The 19,401-nt window shown below is 39.6% G+C and overlaps 1 protein-coding gene and 1 long non-coding RNA gene across 2 annotated transcripts in view; one reads left to right on the top strand and one right to left on the bottom strand.

Moving 5' to 3' along the window:
- LOC139694253 (uncharacterized) overlaps nt 1-19,401 on the top strand; it is a 37,082-nt gene that overhangs the window by 2,973 nt on the left and 14,708 nt on the right. The window lies entirely within an intron of this gene.
- CBP (sarcoplasmic calcium-binding protein) overlaps nt 1-19,401 on the bottom strand; it is a 39,585-nt gene that overhangs the window by 13,904 nt on the left and 6,280 nt on the right. Inside the window, exon 2 of the mRNA XM_071592709.1 lies at nt 19,117-19,239. Within this exon, the coding sequence (XP_071448810.1) occupies nt 19,117-19,239 (123 nt within the window). The remainder of the gene's footprint in view (nt 1-19,116; nt 19,240-19,401) is intronic.

Below are 19,401 nucleotides of genomic sequence, written 5' to 3'. Positions count from 1 at the left end.
CTTGACAAGGCCAGGACGAATGAGCCGAACGAACGGCTGATGATCTCAAGGTCGGGCGACTCCTCTGGATATCCCAAGCTCTGGGATTTTTCGGGTTATCATATCACCCAGCGGCAGAGTGAGAGGAACTGCTCGCCCTACCACTTAAGTGTGAATTTCACCAGCAGTAGGGCCTAGTATGTATGAAGTGAACAATAACTTCTAACCTGTGGAACTAACCTTGGAGTTGATTACGTTGCTTGGCCGGTAACAGCCATTAGGCAAGAGAGAATGAAATTGAATTAAAAATATTGCACGCCTGCAGTCAACTCATCCTCGATCTGAAAGACTAATCCATGAATGCATATCAAATTAATTATAGTAGAAGTGCCGAAAATATCGCAATGAGTGAATTTAACCTCGAATATTGAAAGTAACTGGTGCAATAAGTTTAAAAATTCGTTTCCGGCTCAGCAACGGAACGCGAGAAGAAAAGCCGTATTAACAGTGACTTCAGCCAAAATCTTCGAGGGGGTTCCGACGAAGTTCCTAGTAAACACTGGATTTTGAGATAAACTCGAGTAAATTTGGTCAAAGATAAAAACTACCACCGTAGATCATTTTCGCGCTAAGGAGGCGAAAAGTTCTCACCGGAAGCAATGGTTTAATATTTCTTATCTATACCCTATGCCTTCCATTCTAAAGAATCTCTTTAATTGTTGGCTCGAGCCTCACTCCTTGAGTTATATTTCGTAGACAAAAAGTCAATGAGATCTATAATTTTCCAGTTTTTAAAAATTTTATTAGTGAATTTACTAGAGCAGCAGAACAATATTAATTTTCTACCAGAAAATACTACCTTGATCAAAAATTTCCCGGAATAACCACCGTGTGGCGCTCCCATCGTTCCGATTTGAGTTCTGTTTTTTTGTTAAATTGGTACATCTGTTGTTGATATTCCCTTTAAATCTTAGTGTCATAACTTGACATTTGCAAAAGTTACGGTCGGTTTTCGGTATGTCCATCAGTGCTTCCTGCGATTTTTCCATTACTTCCTCTCGGCTGCTAAAACGCGTTCCCCGTAATGGTTTTTTAACTCGATTGAACAGAAAGAAGTCACAGGGAGCCAAATCAGGTGAATTCGGTGGCTGTTGGATGGTATTTGTTGCATTTTTCGTCAAAAAATTACGAATAATGATAGCACTGTGCGACGGTGCGTTATCATGGTGCAAAATCCACGAGTTTTCTGCCCACATTTCTGGTCTCTTTCGGCGAATTGCTTCACGCAAACGTCTCATAACGCCCAAATAATACTCTTTGTTTACTGTCTGGCCTTCTGGCAAAAATTCATGATGCACTACACCGTTTTAATCCATGAAAACCGTCAGCATTGCCTTTTTTTTTGACTGAAAACGACGTGGTTTTTTTGGTCTCGGCTCATTTGGTGAACGCCATTCACTTGCCTGATGTCTGGATTGCGTGTCGTACTCATAAACCCACGTCTCGTCTCCAGTAATGATCCTTTTGATGAATGTGGGATCGGATTCAGCCTCGCAAATCATGTCTTTTGCGACGTCAACACGGTCTCTTTTTTGCATGAAATTGAGGTCTTTTGGCACCAACTTTGCTGCTAAACCCAAATCATTAACCACAATGTCTTGGGCGGATCCATAGGCAATGTTCAAGTCCTCCGCTATTTCTCTGATGGTTAATTTGCGGTTATTGACCAACATTTCTTTTACTTTATCAATTTTTTCACCGACTTTCGATGTCGATGGTCTGCCACTGCGTTCATCATCTTCGATTGACTCACGACCACTTCTGAACCGCTCGTGCCACTGGTGAACGACCGTTTTTTTTAGAGAATCGTTGCCGAAACACTTTTCCAACATTTCCAACGTCCGTGCGCCACTAAATCCGTTTTTTACGCAAAATTTAATACAAGTTCGTTGTTGCAAATTTAAATCCATTTCTGAAATTGTAAAAAATCGCCAACACACACAGAGATAGATGTACTCTTGGCTACGTAACTTTTGCAAATGTCAAGTTATGACACTAAGATTTAAAGGGAATATCAACAACAGATGTACCAATTTAACAAAAAAAACAGAACTCAAATCGGAACGATGGGAGCGCCACACGGTGGTTATTCCGGGAACTTTTTGATCAAGGTAGTATGGTTGATAATCACAACTCACCTTTTCATGCGTTCCCCCCCTCCCTTTTGCTTGTTAAATTTAGTTGACATGCTGAATCTCACTCGGAAAATTAATATAATTTCCTTTTAACTCCAAAATCCATTATTCTAATACTAATTCTAAGTCTACTTAACCTGCGATAATGCAAAGACGCATTTCATTTGGTGCATGTACATTTTTTTAACCCATTAATGCTTACCAATGCCCATCTTACAAGAGGAAATGTTCAAATATATGAGCATTCTAAAATAGTAGCGTACGGACTCATCGGGTAAGTGCCGTATGCACTTGAGGCAACGATAATTGCATGTGGTAGCATCCCTGGATACTTGGCCTTGAAGTAAATTCCTACCAATGAAACAGTTCGAAGGACAGGATGAACCCAGTTTCACTTGTCCGCAAGCCCATTTGCTATCTTGTTTACTCAACTAACTTGGGCCAGAAAAATATTTTACAAATCGTTCTAACAGTCGTCAAAATGAAAACCATTAAAATGATCATAGGAAACAATGCCTGTATACCAGTTCGACGAATTTAGGAGGACACATTAAGTGAAACGATGGGAATCTCCCTTCAAAATGAAAAGGACGAAACTGCAACCAAAACGAGGAGAAAGAAAGGCGACCGAACTTCTTCCGCCACTGCCAGATAATACGAGGTCCACATGGATATCAGAACTCTTAGAGCACAGACCTCAAACACTAAATTTAGACGCAGCATTGATTACGTTGATCCTCTCTTATTCCTGTTTGAAGTTCACCGATATAGAGTATATGTTTACTCAGAACTTATCACATAGATAAAGCGGCTTCTGAATTTATTTTTCAACCTCACCGTTATATAAAGATGACCGAAATGATGGAATGGAAGTGGATAACCCATTTCGACTAATTGTTCCGATAGAATCGAGGTAGATTTTACACTGGAAGGAAAAAAGAGGCATACAGGGAGGAAAGGCAATTAGATATATTTATTGATTAAAGAAATTTTTCTGTAAATGCTGAGAAATATTAATTAGTGTTAATACGAATATTTTTCAATGATTTCAGGATTTATTTTATAAAAATCCATCAATATGAAACCACCAGGGCTTAGTCATTTTTATAATGTAACGTTTTCTTTGTGAACGACCGGTTACGTCGCTGAGACGATATCATCAGGTCTGACATTAAGAGGAATACTTTAATCTAAAAACATGAAAATGTCATCAAAATTATTTTAAGTTCCTGCCACTCCTGCATATCGTTCCACCTGTTTAAAAAAACTTGAAAAACAATAATGAATACTCTAAATGTTTCAAATGATCCATCCCTATCACTTTTCATGTTTGACCAAGCGGTCGATGACTGCTGTTGCGTTCGAGGAATCAGCTGATTGTGAGACTTAATTCGTATTTGGAGTTGATAGAAAGGAAAAATATTGGGCAAACCTAAATTATGTTGCTTTTATCTATATAGTTAAACGGAATTTTTAGCGCTAAGTCACAGTATTATAAATAGACTATATATTTATACATTCGATTATATATATATATATATATATATATATATATATATATATATATATATATATATATATATATATATATATACACACACACACACGTGTCGTGTACATGTATACATAATATCGTATATGTACATGTATGAGTTATATATTTCATATTTTATATACAATGGAGCACTAAAATGCGATTCGAAACCACATAATTTTTCATGCCACCTTTATTTTTTGAAAGAAATGGAAATACCAAGAGTATAAATTCTATAGTATAAATACAAAACTAGGGTCTTCGAGAGTAAAACTTGGCAAAGCATCGGCGAACTTTTCGAGAGCAAATATTTTAATCACGCCTGTTTGAATGTGTTGTGCAAGAGTAAGAGAATTTCGTACACATTTGCTTTACTTTTAAGCCGAATTTATCATTCAATGTTATACAACACTTATAAGATTAATATACCATTGAAGACCGTACCTCACGGTACCACTAACAACGATTAACATTGAGAATAGAGAACAGTAAACGCGGTTTCTTACAACAAAAATTTTTTCAAAAGTTTTGGCAATCGTTTTTATTTTTCCAAGCACTTTCTTCATAATACTTACACGATTAATTTATTTCTTAAACGGCTCTCTATGAAATATATGTTCTTGTATCGCATGGTCAATTCGATTGACAGCACATCTTCACGTGATTGCCTTTGCTCAATTTTTGAATCGCTCGGAATTTAACATCCGGAAAGAGTACTAAAATATTTCTACTATCTCGAAAACTATTCAAAATTTTCTATGATTTTGAAGACACGTAGGTACATCATTGCTGTCATGATTCTAGAATAGGCAGTTAAAACATCTTAAACTGCAAAAGAACCATGACAAAAAAGATGTCTTCCTCTATCGAGTAGTAATCAACTATGATAAGATAGCCTCATAAAACAATGAGCGATGTTATGATACCAAGCAGCGAACTGCTTTGGGTAATGTAACTACTCGAGAAACGAAGCTATTTCAATCGTGTGTAAGTCATTAGTCATTATTATTTTGAATAAAGTATCCACCGATGTTTCAATGAAATCGACCATAGATGGTGCAGTGAAATCAGACATGCTCGGAATCTTCAGTCAATCTGTTATATTGTCTTGAAATCTGTCGAGACAAAGGGAAGAACATATTAAAATATGAAATCTTATCTATTTCCAAACTTATATTTATACTTATGCAAGGCAACAGCACAAGCAAACAAGAAATATTAAAAAATATTAACTTACTATTCCGTACATACGAGGGTCATCCGGAAAGTAGTACCCGTTCGTGCCGCATGAAGTGCTGACGACGCGAGTAGCCGCTGGACGAGGTCAGATAGCTTCAGTGGCTTGTCTGCCTTCTCTGAGCCAAGTTGCGTGACGCTAGCATTGCCTGTGTTGTTTCTGTGATTGTTTACAATGTTTAAAAAAATTGAGAACGCCGCCAGTTGTGAAGTGAGGGCAGTGATTAAATTCCTCAATGCAAGAAACGTTCGCCCATGTGATATTCATCGCCAATTAAAGGAGGTGTATGGAGACAATGTAATGGACGAGTCGTCTGTTCGGCGGTGGTGTCGCAACTTCAACATGGGGAGGGGGAACACACACGACGATGAGCGTTCGGAGAGACCGTCTGTCATTACAGACCAACTGGTGAGCTCAGTTGACGAATTCGTGAGGAACGATCGGCGCGTCACAATTGATGACATCTGTGAGCATTTTCCCAATGTTTCTCGAACAATTGTTCATGAAATTGTTAAACACCATCTGCATTATGCAAAAATTTGTGCAAGATGGGTCCCTCGCGTATCTCAATGAGCTGGCGGCGAAGGACTATGCAGCAGGAATACAGAAACTTGTCACACGTTACGACAAATGCCTTAATTTGCTTGGAGATTATGTTGAGAAGTAGTTTAAAGTATCCTCTTTCAAATAAAATTTTTTATGTTTGTTAATATTTACTTTTGTGTCTTTATTTCACGAACGGGTACTACTTTCCGGATGACCCTCGTATTTTTCAATTAAGATAATTAACGATAAGGTATTATTTTTATAGCTTGAGATGAATAGGAATGGCATAGATGTCTTCCGTAGCATATAATAAGCTGTTTAAATGGCATTAATATATGTCGTTATAGCATGCGTTGCATAAATAAAAAAATCAGACGAAGGGTGACAATTATCTATGGAAATAAGATCACAACATTGCAACCAGCATGGAGATGGAATAGCATCGACCTTCCACACAAGTAGCGCATGATAATATTGGAAATTTGCACTGAAACCAGAAATGAGAGCTACCGCAAAAAATAAACTGATACCTTGGTATTCACTTGCATCATCCCGCATTAAACCAGCTGAGAGGTGATTAACATGGCCAGCACTCGAACCGACATTATTTTCAGATGTGGGTGCAGGTTGGTGTTGAATCTTAATCGAAATTCGTTCGTAACTAACGAAATCAGTGGCAATTTCACTGCAGCCGTCACCCGTTGACAGGTTTGTGAGATTTTTCAAGACCCGTATGATGGTTGCGAGACAATAGGTCTTCGTAATATGATTCTGGTGAGCATGAAATAGGCTGCGAGTTAAAAATAAAAATCCAATCCGTGCAATAATTACAAGAGTCAGGGCTGTATAGGGCAATAACAGGGCTGTATTTGTTACAGTAGTTCCTTCTTTGGTCATTTGTGCCACATGATTCAAGTCACGTTTCGGCCTTCCGAGTGACTACAACCATGAGAGAGAGGTTTAGCTGACTGTAAAAAGTGTAATCAAAAGATGACCAAAATTATTTTCGTACATCAATGGTCATACTTTCTTTGATTAACGTGTAACTTGCTCTCCTTGGTAAAAGCAGGGAATGAATTTACTAATGGTTTTCCGAACAACGCAAAGAATTTGCCATTCTTTTTATAAATGCAAGTGTCCTACTTCTTAATACTTTCACGCTTTAAATTTCTCATCAAAAGAGTAATTAATATGATCGGCAAATCAATGCTCATATCACTTGTAAACACCAAGTTTTAAAAAATTGTATGCAGTAGATTCCCCGGGATCTTCCATGGATTAACGAAGAATCTTTTTTATTCGTCCTATTTTCGCATAAAACATGAGAGATGGATGCGCCTTTTCGCAATGGTAATTAGGCCTTCTGCACTGTGCTAATGCTCGTCTGGGAGAGATATTGGACTCACTTAGATCCAGTGTGTCAATCGCTGACAAAATCTTTCGTGATGGTAGTGACGTTTTTTGATGATAATTCCCCGACTCCTGCACGACCTCCCAGTAATTCTATCTATGCCTTGCACGGAGTCCAATTTGGAATAAATATGAGGCCACTGCATGATTTCCCGAGGACTAGTGAAACATATATGTGCATCTGTTCGCAGTTATCTTCATGGCAGCATGGAGGGCAATACCCTCTGATCGTGCAAGCAGGGACTTCCCTTCTACCACGATCGCGAATGAGTTTCTCCGCTTTGAATCATAGGCCTCCAAGCGGATCAGTTTACACCAACGCACTCTTTAACATGTGTGTCAATCCAAGTTACCCATATACATGAAGAGGACTGACATCTGATTGAAAGGACCTCAACTGATAGCAATCGTCGGACGCTGCCGTCTCAGCGCCGGCGACTCTCTGCTAGATTATCAATTTAACTCTGTCTGTATTACGAAAGCTCGTACATCTAGCCTCAGAATGTTTTGCTTACCCATGGCATGAGAAATATGCGAATCCAAGTACGGCGGAAAAGACTGAGAGAGCTGGAGTTATATTCACGGAGGGGACGTGACGGGACATCATCTGACGTTCCGGTTTTAAAAGGAAATTAGTTCTCGGAAGGTCGAAGAAAGATTGCAATGAATGCATTTTAGGCAATGGGTGTCGAGATAAGTGCAGTTGGCTTCAAAGAAGCAATCATCAGATAATTAACAGAGAAAATTACAATTTTTACAATATCCACAATCCGAATTCATCATAATTTAAAACTTTATCTCGGGTCTGCTGAATGTCAGCAATAGAGACAACGGACTCTTCATGAAGGCTTTCAATGAGCCACTTAACACGTGGCCCATCTAATACACTTACATGTTTAATATTTAATACATTTGTAGAACTCCAAATAATGACAACTTTAAACAATAATAGTGCCCGAATGAATATCTAACCCCTATCCAAAGATAATTGTGTAGATATATAGCTATAATAAAATAAATATAAGTGTATCACAAATGTACCAACATCACGATAGATTTTAGCGATCCTCTCCTATTGACAAAATCGCTGCGTTACCAGTTCAATAAGAATGAAGAGGTCAGACACCCACCCAATATTGCGAGTGATAAGATTGAGTTTCCCACTTTATTCATGAAATAATATACAGCGTGCTAACGCTATTCCGTTCCCACCTTCACTGTTTGCAGCATTGCAGGACTGCAAAATTAATATCTAACAGCAATTAACATTCAGCCTTGATTCGACCTTAGTTCGAAAAAGATTTTTTTTAATGTCATTCGAGACCTTTGACTTCATATAAAGATACCGAAGGGCATTCAAATGCGACGCGTAGCTAATAAATACCCACGTATATTTACAGTAATTCATATTCCCGAATGGGCATAAACTCTATTTAAAGCTCGCATGGATAAGTCGTAATTAATCTAAAAGCATCAATGTCGTTTTGAGTTGATAATAGAGACGAAGACGAAAACTAAAATCGGAAACACGAGTGAAAGATGAACATTGTTCTGCCATTTTCGAGCTTAGAGAGACAAAACTTAGTGTATCTTAGCAAGCGGACGGACCACGGCACTTTTCTCGCACAGTAATCCTCTACTTTAAGTACACATGAGTAAGCGTAGGGCCACAAGCGTTAAAAACCAACAGTATACTAAGTCCACCTGATTGTTATTCGCCGTTTAATAGAGAAATACAACGCCTAATCATCTAAGTTTTGTTCGCACAAAAGGTATAATATTCTACGTAGGACTACGAGTACAATTTTTTGCCAATTTTCACATGCAGCAATTTCCGACTTTTTTGTCTAATAATGGTTTGCATACTATATATTTTAAATCTACCAAGGTTCTACCCAATAATCATTACCTATCGATCAAATTATGATTGTTTTAAATTTTAATAACAATCGCCTTTTAGAGAAAGGAGGGAATATTTATCTTATTTCCACAAAATTATAGGTGCTGAAGCGGGCATGCTATTGCTATGAGATTCGCCTAGCGTGGCTATATGGACACGCGAGCTTTTCTAAAACATAACCCTTTCATACAATTGCGTAGAACTGCAGACAAAGTTTTTATCGCATGGATAACTTAATGATTTTAGAAAAAAAACTTACGCGTTAAAAGGTTTATGTCACTCGGCCTCCTCAAGTGATAATACAGACGTCGCCAGGGCCAGAAATAACACAGCGGGCCAAAATGAAAAGGAAGAGACCTATCAAAAGGCTCCCATTACGGAAGAGCGTGACGCTCAATTTTTTCAATTTTTTTAGTGGTCTCCCTTTGTTTTGGACATTTTTTCTCGTTGCTCGATTCACCCAAAGGTCTCTTGCCGAAACTTAGCCCGAAAGGGAAAGTCAATCACATGCGTGAGCTACCGTACAACTATACTTTCACCCACAACCTCCATATATGACGCAGTTAAATCACTTGTTACTTAAGCTGTGTGATTTTTCTGGTACCTGTCGTTACACGCGAACTTCACACGTCTTTGGGTTTATGTGTTAGGCAAGCTCTGACCTCGCTATCAAGCCAACTTGCGGATCAGTTACTGCAGCTTTTTTATTCACTACCAGTTAATTCCATATTACTCCCCAGAGAAAGTATATTTTCACCAAGACCGTAATTTTGATTAGTAAAACCCTTGTATTCTTTTCAAGAACTTGGGAGTGTGTGTGTTAGTGTGAGTGTTATAATTAAGAAATGTTTTAGTTATTTGAATTCCTATAAACAAGAACTCTGTCTAAATTAACTCATTAAGTAAAGAAAAACCTGCAAATAGCAAAAGTATATTACTTTTTCAGGTAAGCTGTAAATTAACAAAGTGTTAAATGGACCCAAGTAAGCTAAAGGAGGGATTGATTCCCATTTTGCAGCAACTTCACGTTTACGCTTTGAAAAAATTGTAACACCCAAGTTTGTGCTTTTTTCTATCGATATGTAACTATTTCCCCGAGTAGCACATATTCTTATCCTTAAAGTTTGGACAACACCTAAGATTAACTTTTAACATTTAACTAATCCTTAGATTGATTGCGAGATAGAAAGAGCATCAAGGCAAATCCAATCAAATGAGACAGTGGGCATATACAAGTATAAAGTGAAAACGCTCATGAGAGTGGGAAAGAGTGGAAGGAGGAGTTTTATGGGTTTAATTCGTAGCATTTATGAGAAAGGTATTTGGCCGGAAGATTTAGTTATGGCAGTGTCAATGGCCATCCCAAAAAAAAGGAAAAGGCCGTAAGCAAGGACTGTGTAAATTTAGTTTGATTTCCCACGCAGCTCAAGTGGTCCTCAGGATCATCAATTAAAGGACGGAGAGCAGGTAAAATGATACTTAGGGAAGGATCAGTTCGTGCTCAGAAAGGGGAGTGGCACAAGTGATGTCATAGCAGTAATAAGGTCACTAATAGAGAGGAACGAAGTAGAAAATCAAGGTTTATTTGCTCGTTACATATTTTTCGAAAAGGCTTTCGATAGAGTGAATTGGGTAGAATTAAGTAATGTATTAAGAGTGGAACCTGTACGCCCGTCAGTCAGTCTAGGGGTTGCAAGCTGAACACATTAGAAAATCAGTGCAATAGGGATGGGATGAAGAACGATGTAAAACGAAGGTCACGAGATTTTCGAGAAGGAGAAAAGTTAAACTCAACGTTAAAATAGAAAAACAACAATTTGAGTGGATGGAACAGTTTACCTATCTTGGGCCAAGTTTGGACCGAGATGGTCACAGTAGCAGGGGCATCAGAAGGAGAGCCGCGTTAGGCAAAGAAGCTGTCACAAGGAGGACGGAATTGGTGACAGGGACGTTGATTAAGGAGGTTAAGGAAAGGCTAGCGAAAACTTTGATAAGGAGCGTGGTTGTGTACGGTTCGGAGACATGGTCGTTGAAGCCAGATGAGAGTCACAGATTGGAGGTTTTTGAAATGTTAGTGTGGAGAATGATAGAAGAGGTGAAGTGGACTGAAAGGAAAACAAAGGAGGAAGTGTTAAGCATGATGGGGGAGGAAAAAAGGTTGCTGGGAGATATCCGAAGGAGGCAGGAAAGGAGGATGCATATGCTCATTTTGATTAATGGTGGAATATTGAACACAGTGATAGAGGGGACGACATTGGGCAAGCGAGGTAGGGGAATGAAAGGGAATAATGACATCAGATAGGGTACATACGAAGTTTACAACACATGTGAACGGTATGAATAATCTGCGTTAAAATATAAGTGAACGGGAGAATATATTCTAAAGAAAGGACAAACAGCTCTGCATTAGTCCAGGCAGTTCGACAAAAACATTTTACAGCGCCAAATAAACAAATATGTCTAGCAAATTTGGGGTATTGCGGAAATTTTAAGATTTCCACTGGTGATTAGCTAATCAATATCTACAGATACTAGATATTATTCAATTCATAATGAGGTAACGGCGTGACAGAGGACGTCAAAATGATAGCAGAAATCGTGGGATCAGACTCCGGTTCCGCGCTCAACTTGGAGAAATCTCATTTTGACGGTTGAATATTGATTCATTGACTCGATTGAATATTTATTTAGTATTCATGAGATCAGAATGTTTCCATACACACACACTAAGTTCTAGATGGAACCCACCACGAAAATATCCATTATTCGATTCTAAATTGGATGTCGAGGGAGATTTCAACCCTGGCAATGGAGAATAGTGCTTCTCAAGCAATTTGAAGTGTGCTGTACCGAAATTTTTCCGGGATGCCAGGAACGGGCGGAACGATTTTTTTAAAATGACTCTGAATGACAAATATTTGAAACAAAAAGTTGCAGTTCTGCTGAAAATTTTACAACCAGAGAAAACATCACGTTTATAAAAACTGATGAAACTCATTCTTGAAAGTATTTAATTTTTATCCACCTTCGGGCTTCCGAAGAGAGAGTGCCGGCATCGATCATCGGACCACCAATGTGGGAGGAATCAGTCTACGACTTGTAGATGACAGAAAAAAATCGACGACTTACGGAAAAAATGTCATAGTGAATTGTTTCCGACTCATGTCCCCATATTCAAGCGAACACTACTCCAGGCCCATCAGAGCAAATGACACGCATACTCTTCGGCAGAAGATCTTATGAGGAAAAAATTGCGTATGCAGCAAGAAAAATTATCGGCAATCAACTTTATAGGTCAAGACGCAAGGTACAAAATCCTATTGTCCGCACGCTTTCAAACAACTTGCGGCACTATTGCCGAAACAAAAAGTGCATTAAATAGGAATAAAGTCTTCTTTCTTCTCTCTTGACATCACTAATCATTGTTTCATTTGACTGGTGTCCTGATTCCGCGTTTCCCGCAAACAGGGCTACATGTCCCTTAATGCGCACGAAGATTTAGTTTTTACCGACACAAACGAGGCCTCTTGGTTACATCGCAGTGGTACACCGCACCACTGTTCTCCAGATTTAAACGAGTGAAGAGCTAAAATGATGAAACTACAGCATGTGTAGAATAGTATAGAGTTAGTGTTATTAGAGAATATGGCCGACGGCTAAGGTCATTCGTGTCATTAGGAAACATGGATTAATTGGTAAATGAAAGATTTTATTGGATGAGAATTGTTGGAGTCTGCGTTTGGAGAGAGAGAATTGTTGCAGTCTATTTAACAACAAGAGTGAGAGCTTCATTGGGTCACCATTCGGCGTCCAATTCGAAGGACGGAATATCTCTAATAATCACACTCCAAGCAAGCATATCTAGGGATACATACTGATAATCCGCAGGTACTCCCGCCCGGACCCTGCCTCCCATTACGAGCGCAGGAGGCGATTGCAATAACTGGCCTACTAAGTCGAACCCAAATTTTATTTACAAGTAGATAAAATCGATGTTATGCTGAGAAAATATCTAGGATTCCAGCTTAAGATATTGGTATCGGTAATCGGTATTCGGATTCGTATCCCAGATGTACCGGTAAATTTTTCTGGCCCTAACTACCAACCGATGCAAAATGCGTACGTCCGTGACGTCCAACAAAGGCATACGGCTCATATTTCGAGAATACACGGCTTCATAACCATTTCCTACTCTGAGAAAAAACCTCGCAACTGCAAGCGGTGAAAATAACTTTCTCGTCCTTCGAGACGCGGGGCGTTGTACGGGTGGCATTGAAATCACCGAACACGGGAGAGCTCACGACGCCGCCGCTGCTGGTGTGGGAGCGCCACCATGGCAACCGTTTAATGAAAGACGCAATGTCAGCCGTTTGCTTGCTTTTGGGGAATTTTAGGGAATCGATACTTTCATGCCAAGGACGCAGAGGATGCTCCGTTCATGACCACCTCTTCGATACTCAGCGTAGAGGTACTGAGTATCGAGTGCCCTCTATCGCCTGGATCGGAGGGTGGAATCCGAGGTCAACAAGGGACGGGAGGGGAGAGTGTTTGGAGAGGAGGCGGTGAGGACCGCCGCGGGAGATGAGGGAGGGAACTAGCTTTGCAAGGCGGGGGAAGGGGAAAGCGTCGTCCGTGGTGGGAGAAGTGGGGAGGTGGCGGTCACCGCCTTGACGAGGCAGAGGCGCGCGATCGCAGGCCCGGATGTTGGAAGGGAAGGGAGGAGGCTTTTTGGTGGAGGGGATAGCTCAGGCAAAAAAAACCCGTGCCACGGTTATAAATAGAAAAAGGAGGCATTGTGTTCGCGGGGAGACCTAAACGCGCGTTTGCCAAAAGGGGCCTACGCCCGCACCTTCCATACGCATACGCCCATGCAGTAGCTCTTTTATGCATTCGTTTTGTTGGAGCCGCAGAATACGCAGCCAAGAAGGACGCCACCGCAGCAGTTGGCCCCCTCTTCTTAACACTAATACGGCGCCACAGATGCGACGACGAGCGAAATCCGACGCTGGCCATCATCATTCTTCGTGTCTGTCATTTGTCCGTCTGACATCAAAACACATCTCACGGGTCATCGTCGCCTTCTCTTTCCGTCCCGTTGCTGCCGCAGGCATGAACACGGGGTATGACGGCAATGCAAAAACGAACCGTTAAAACGGAGGCATACGTACGTAGCGACGCAGAGAATGCTCCTCGTTTCAGCGAAGCGAAAGCAAAATGGATTTCGGGAGGCGCAGACGTCCGCGACCGACCGAAATAAAAAATTCTGCCCTCTATTTTCTATCGCGTTGTATTTTTTTATAAATCTCTAGATTCAGCCTTCCGGCCATAGAGTAGGCGAAGATAAAGGGTCGAGTTGTTTTCCCCTTCCGCATTGGGGTTGTACAACCAGAAATAAGTGGCTTATCACCATGCGCCACTGAAACTACCTTTCGTTTTATCTCTTCATTTTCTTTCATGCGAAAAATATTTTCCCTTTTTTTTATTATTATACTTGCAAGGCTCGTCGAGTAAAAAAGCAAAGAGCAAAACGCATGCAAGACATGAGGCACTCAAGAGGCAAGAAGCAAAGAGCCCTCAAATCAAGATTGTTTTCATTGAATGTATTTTCAATATCGAAATGATGAACTCGTACGGCCAAACGTATTTTTCTTTGGTGCAAGAAATTTATTTGTTTTGTCAGGTGCCAAAAATGACGTATTCGTGTAGCTTAATTCGATTTGCCTCAGTTCAATATGTCATATTCTCGCGAGCATTTATCACGAATAAACTATCACTGATAAATAGTTTGCTCTAAGATATCGCCTAAGTTTCTACTTGCTAATGTAAATGCTTTTTCTGACGTTTAAGGAGTCGGAATTCCTTTCCTTACACCATGATGTTTAGTCCGAATTCCTTTCCTTGCACCATAACGTTTTTTCGCATTATTTGATGTTTAATTGTAACCTCGAGGAACTCCAATAAAATCGCGCAAATGTTGCATTTATAATGTTTAACTAATAACCAGAAAACACCTACAGAGAGAAGGTCTGAAAATTGTAGTTCGAAAAAAATCATTCATTTTATAAAATTGGATAGCTTCATTGAATTCAAGTCTAACATGAGACCGATTGTTCGTTATTTTAGTTTATGAAAGATTCATTATAAGTTATGAATTTTCCGGGAGTGTACAGTACAGCTGCACATAAAACTCATGTAGAGGATGTATTTCCGTCCAAATAATAGGCCTAGCTGAAATATCCAGGTATTCCTCTTCAATGCAGTACAATTTACTAATGTAAAACGAACCGTTTAATCAAAGAAACACTCTACGCTCATTACGTTTTCAGCAAATTTATGGAGCATAAAAAGAAAATTAATGTATTACTAATATCGGCCACCAATAAAGAAGAACAATTAATAGAAAAAACGGTAGCAATTTTCACTAAAATTTTATTAATACTATACGTTTCAATGCAATTTTAGCGAAGAACAAAAGTGTTTGTCTAATCCTTTTTCAAAGTGAAACGTTTCTACAAGGTGAAATCTGTGACTGCAAGATCAATAATGAAGAGATTTTCGATATTTAATGTGCCGTTACAAAAAGGTCTTCTAGGCCTTTCCCTTTAAGGCAAACATTTAACGCATCTTCTTTCACGTGATTAGAATTTTTTTAATGCCGCGCCTTAAAAATTTCCTACGGCCAATTTCATTTTACGACTTAAAATTTCCAAAATCAAACGCACAACACATGGTAGAAGGTTATTCTAGTTCACAGGAAAGCTATTCAAACCAAGCTCGATTCACGCGATTCAGGTTTTCTGATATCTGTAATAATTTAATTCCAAAATCAAAATTATTTAATAATTATTCGAAATAGCCAACTGCTGTATAAATATTACTATTCTGGAATATATTACTTTTTCAGTTTCGGAGCGGAAGTGCTCTTATCATATAGGCATACATATAGGTATACATATGAGTGTGAATTCGAGTTATTATTAATATTATTGACATTCTTAATGAAAATAAGGCACTATAATTTATTCCACATGGCATTCATCCGCACAATACGCCGCAAACTGCCACTAGGAAGTGCGGTTGGGGGTTTTATGGCGTCAGCTATTCATGCCCAAATATGAGCTCTCACATGCATGTAAACATACATGCCTATACAACATGCAATAATGGGCGTGTTTGACGAAGTCATTAACGTTTGCTTTTTCAGTAAAAATATTCAGGTGCTTGCTGAGTGTATTTGATTAACGAAGTTCTTTGTTTTTTGACCCTTACATTTAAATTTATTGAATGGTGGTGAAATAACTTTCCAAATTTTTAGCAACATGCTAAGAAAATGAGGTTGACTAAATAGTTCGTCGAAAGTTTATACGGACACCGAGAAGCACTGAAGAACTCTATGATGGGAAAGTTGGTCCCTCCTTCCCTGTACGAAGACACTCCAAACAGTGGCCGTGCGTTTCTCCAGTCATACTTACATTCTTCCTGAGAGTAACAAAGGAGACACAAGAACTTGTTTCTTCGGGTAATTATGGGTATGATCTTTTCTACTAGTATTTCTATACGTCTTTCCTCCAAGTTTCACGGTTGACAAGAATCAAGTCAATACGCAATGTTCCATATCATTTTATTTCCGCCGAGAATGACAGCGAAAGTTTTGACAAGTGGTCATAACCGTTACCATCGCTCTTTATTGTTTACGATTTCGCTCCCACGCGTAAAGAAGGCCGAAAGCGTAAACATTTCTGAAATGTGAGTGTCCCTTTACGTGTTATCTATTTTAATTTTGCGTTATACTGTGCCGTCAAAACGTTATATATATATATATATATATATATATATATATATATTTATATTTATATAAATATAATATATATGTTTAAAAAAAATATATATATATATATATATATATATTTATATAAATATAATATATATGTTTAAAAAAATATATATATATACATAAATGAACTAATGAAGTGAAGTGCAGTACTCAGCATGGTTAGAATGTCACTGCTGTTATAATCGGAAAAAAGAAAAATACAATTGGAAGGTGCACATTTTCTCGGGTTACGAATATGTACTTGAGCATGGGACATGACTTCACCAGACAGCTTAGCAATTGAAAATGACAGAGACAAGAGTACTTGCAGCTTATGAGTGCTGGCCTCAGAAAGAATAATTGAGTTCATCATCTGCTATTGTATCAAAATATAACGGCAGGATGATTCGAATAATTTCTAACATCGGAAAAAATTCGTCATTATGAAGCTAATTTCTTTTATTTTGCAACCAAGAAACTTCTGAACTCGAATTTGTTTCAAGTGATCACCCAATTCCTACGCCATCTCTGGTTCACTATGGGGATAATTCTTTAGAATTCAGCTCTACAGCATGCTTGTTTTTGATCTGCCCTTAATCTCCACGGTGATATTTACAATGGCCTTTAGTTGAAATAGATGCGAATTCCTAAGTTTCGGCTTTTATCGGCTTGTTTACTTTTCGTAAATATCTGTGGAAGCCTCAGCCTTCCTATTTATCAATACAAAAGCCAGTGGAACGATAATGCAGACACACCAGTGATCACTCGTAAATACTTTCGGTGGAAATGGTTACAACAGTTAAAATTTAATGCCCTTAATTTGGCCACAACTTTCCTATTTCATGAACAGGAATGATTATTATATGTACATATTCAACATTTATTTAGTCATCCGGAAAAAGTTGAAATTTTCTGTTCAAAAAAGGCAACCTTTCGCTGTTATCATTCCAGGGAGCATACGTGCGAGCCAAAACTGAAGCGTCGAAAAAATTGAGCCACGCATTGGTCCACGCAAAAAACTTGGGACACGCAACAGCCTTTATTAAATGCATAGCAATCTTTCCTGGCGCTCGAAGTGAGAGAAAGACACGCCCACTCACCACAAATTACGAAAATCACAGAGGGAGTATGGCAGCCGTCGATCTCGTCGCTTAGCGATGCGGAAACACGCTCGTTACCATCGCTAATGGGCACTTCTTCGACTTCTAACTATGCACCACAGTGAAAGAATCCGATGCTTCCCTCATTTTTGAGGAAGCCATTCTCCGATAACGTTAGTGCGATACCCAAGTTTTCCGACGGTCCCTCTCCGTATCCGACCACGCACGAAGGGGAGTCATTGCGTGGACCAGAGGAGCGGAATATTATCTTTGAGCTGAGCCGTGGGCGAGCAGTTAAGATCTCATGGAGCAAGGGGAAGACAGTAGAGGGGGGGAGGGCGAGAGAAATGCCGTCCCCTCTCCGCCCCCCATATGGAGGAGAGGGGGCGGACAGGGGAGGCAAGGAGTTAGGCACATCCTCGGGAGGCCTTGAGATTTCAGAGTGCCGATCATTCGAACAAATAACGGAAGAGACAAGAGTTTCGTCGCGATCACTGAGCGTCGCGTTTTTATTTCATAATAAATGCTGCTCCCCGAGGCGATCAGAAAGATTTTTGGTGCAAGATATCGTAATCGCTCAACGCAAGTGCCTATTTCTTTCTGAAGGAAGAGAACAAAGGGAACTGAATTCCTTGTTTTTCGACAAAAATGAACTCGGAAAATATTTCGCGACTCCTAAACGGCAGGCGCCGATGGAGGCAGAGTGATACATTTCCTGCCCAACAATTAGAAATGGACACGAAGATGCAAAAGCTTTCTCGCATATCCACCCACACTTTCAAGAAAGCAGTGGCCATGCGATTTACCCTCCAAGTAACTTGCAGACTGGAGGTTGAACGGTGTGGCTGAACTCTTCATTGACCCTGCCCCTTCAATTAATCTTTCGTTTGTCAAGTGGTAACTGATATCAGTTATAGGAATGACAGTCGATCTCTTCTAAATTTTTCATAACTTGATCGGTAACCTAAAATCCATAGTGAACGCTAGTTCCAAGTAATGCAGCCCTCCCCATTTAAAACTAGCCAAAAGTTAGACATTGAGAACAAAAACATTCTTTAGAATTATCAGCGAAAATGAATACTTAGGTTTATAAATAATACTCATAGCTTCAGCACCGAAACTCGATAACCTATAGACTCACATCCAACTCGTGGATACTACACACGGAGTTGGACTCATTCGAGTGCCAGCGCAAAACAGAAAGAGCGGCGCAGAAATTGGCAGCGCACGCTTTCCCAACGCCCAAAACCACTGATAATGTGTACATAATGATCAGTAGCCATCTCGGCCATCTCTGTTCGGTCAATTGCTACACAGCTAAAAATGTAACGGTAATAAAATGGAATAAGTTTCCCATGGCAACGCTGGAATTCGCTATCGCCACGCTGTTGCTATCACTCACCCTTTCTCCCTCCGAATCGGAATCAGAGTCGGAGTCCGAATCCGAGTCTGACTCGTAGCTTCTAGCGGTCCCGGCTCTCCCCGAAGACTTGCTCGCCAAGTGCCTCAATGCTGAAAACAGCGCCTGTTGGGGTAAAATGAATACATGATTGATTATATTCTCCTCCGAGGAACAAACAGGATAACAAATTCTTTTTCAATGGTCCCTCCTTCACCTCCACTTTCAATGTTCAATATCACCATAGTTTCCTGAAGTTACGCGAGGATGTTTACGGTTGTTTTTACT

Source organism: Hetaerina americana, unplaced genomic scaffold (genome assembly GCF_022747635.1).
Source record: "Hetaerina americana unplaced genomic scaffold, ioHetAmer1.1.p SCAF_5, whole genome shotgun sequence".
Classification (NCBI taxonomy): domain Eukaryota; kingdom Metazoa; phylum Arthropoda; class Insecta; order Odonata; family Calopterygidae; genus Hetaerina; species Hetaerina americana.
This window is presented reverse-complemented; position numbering and strand designations above follow the sequence as displayed.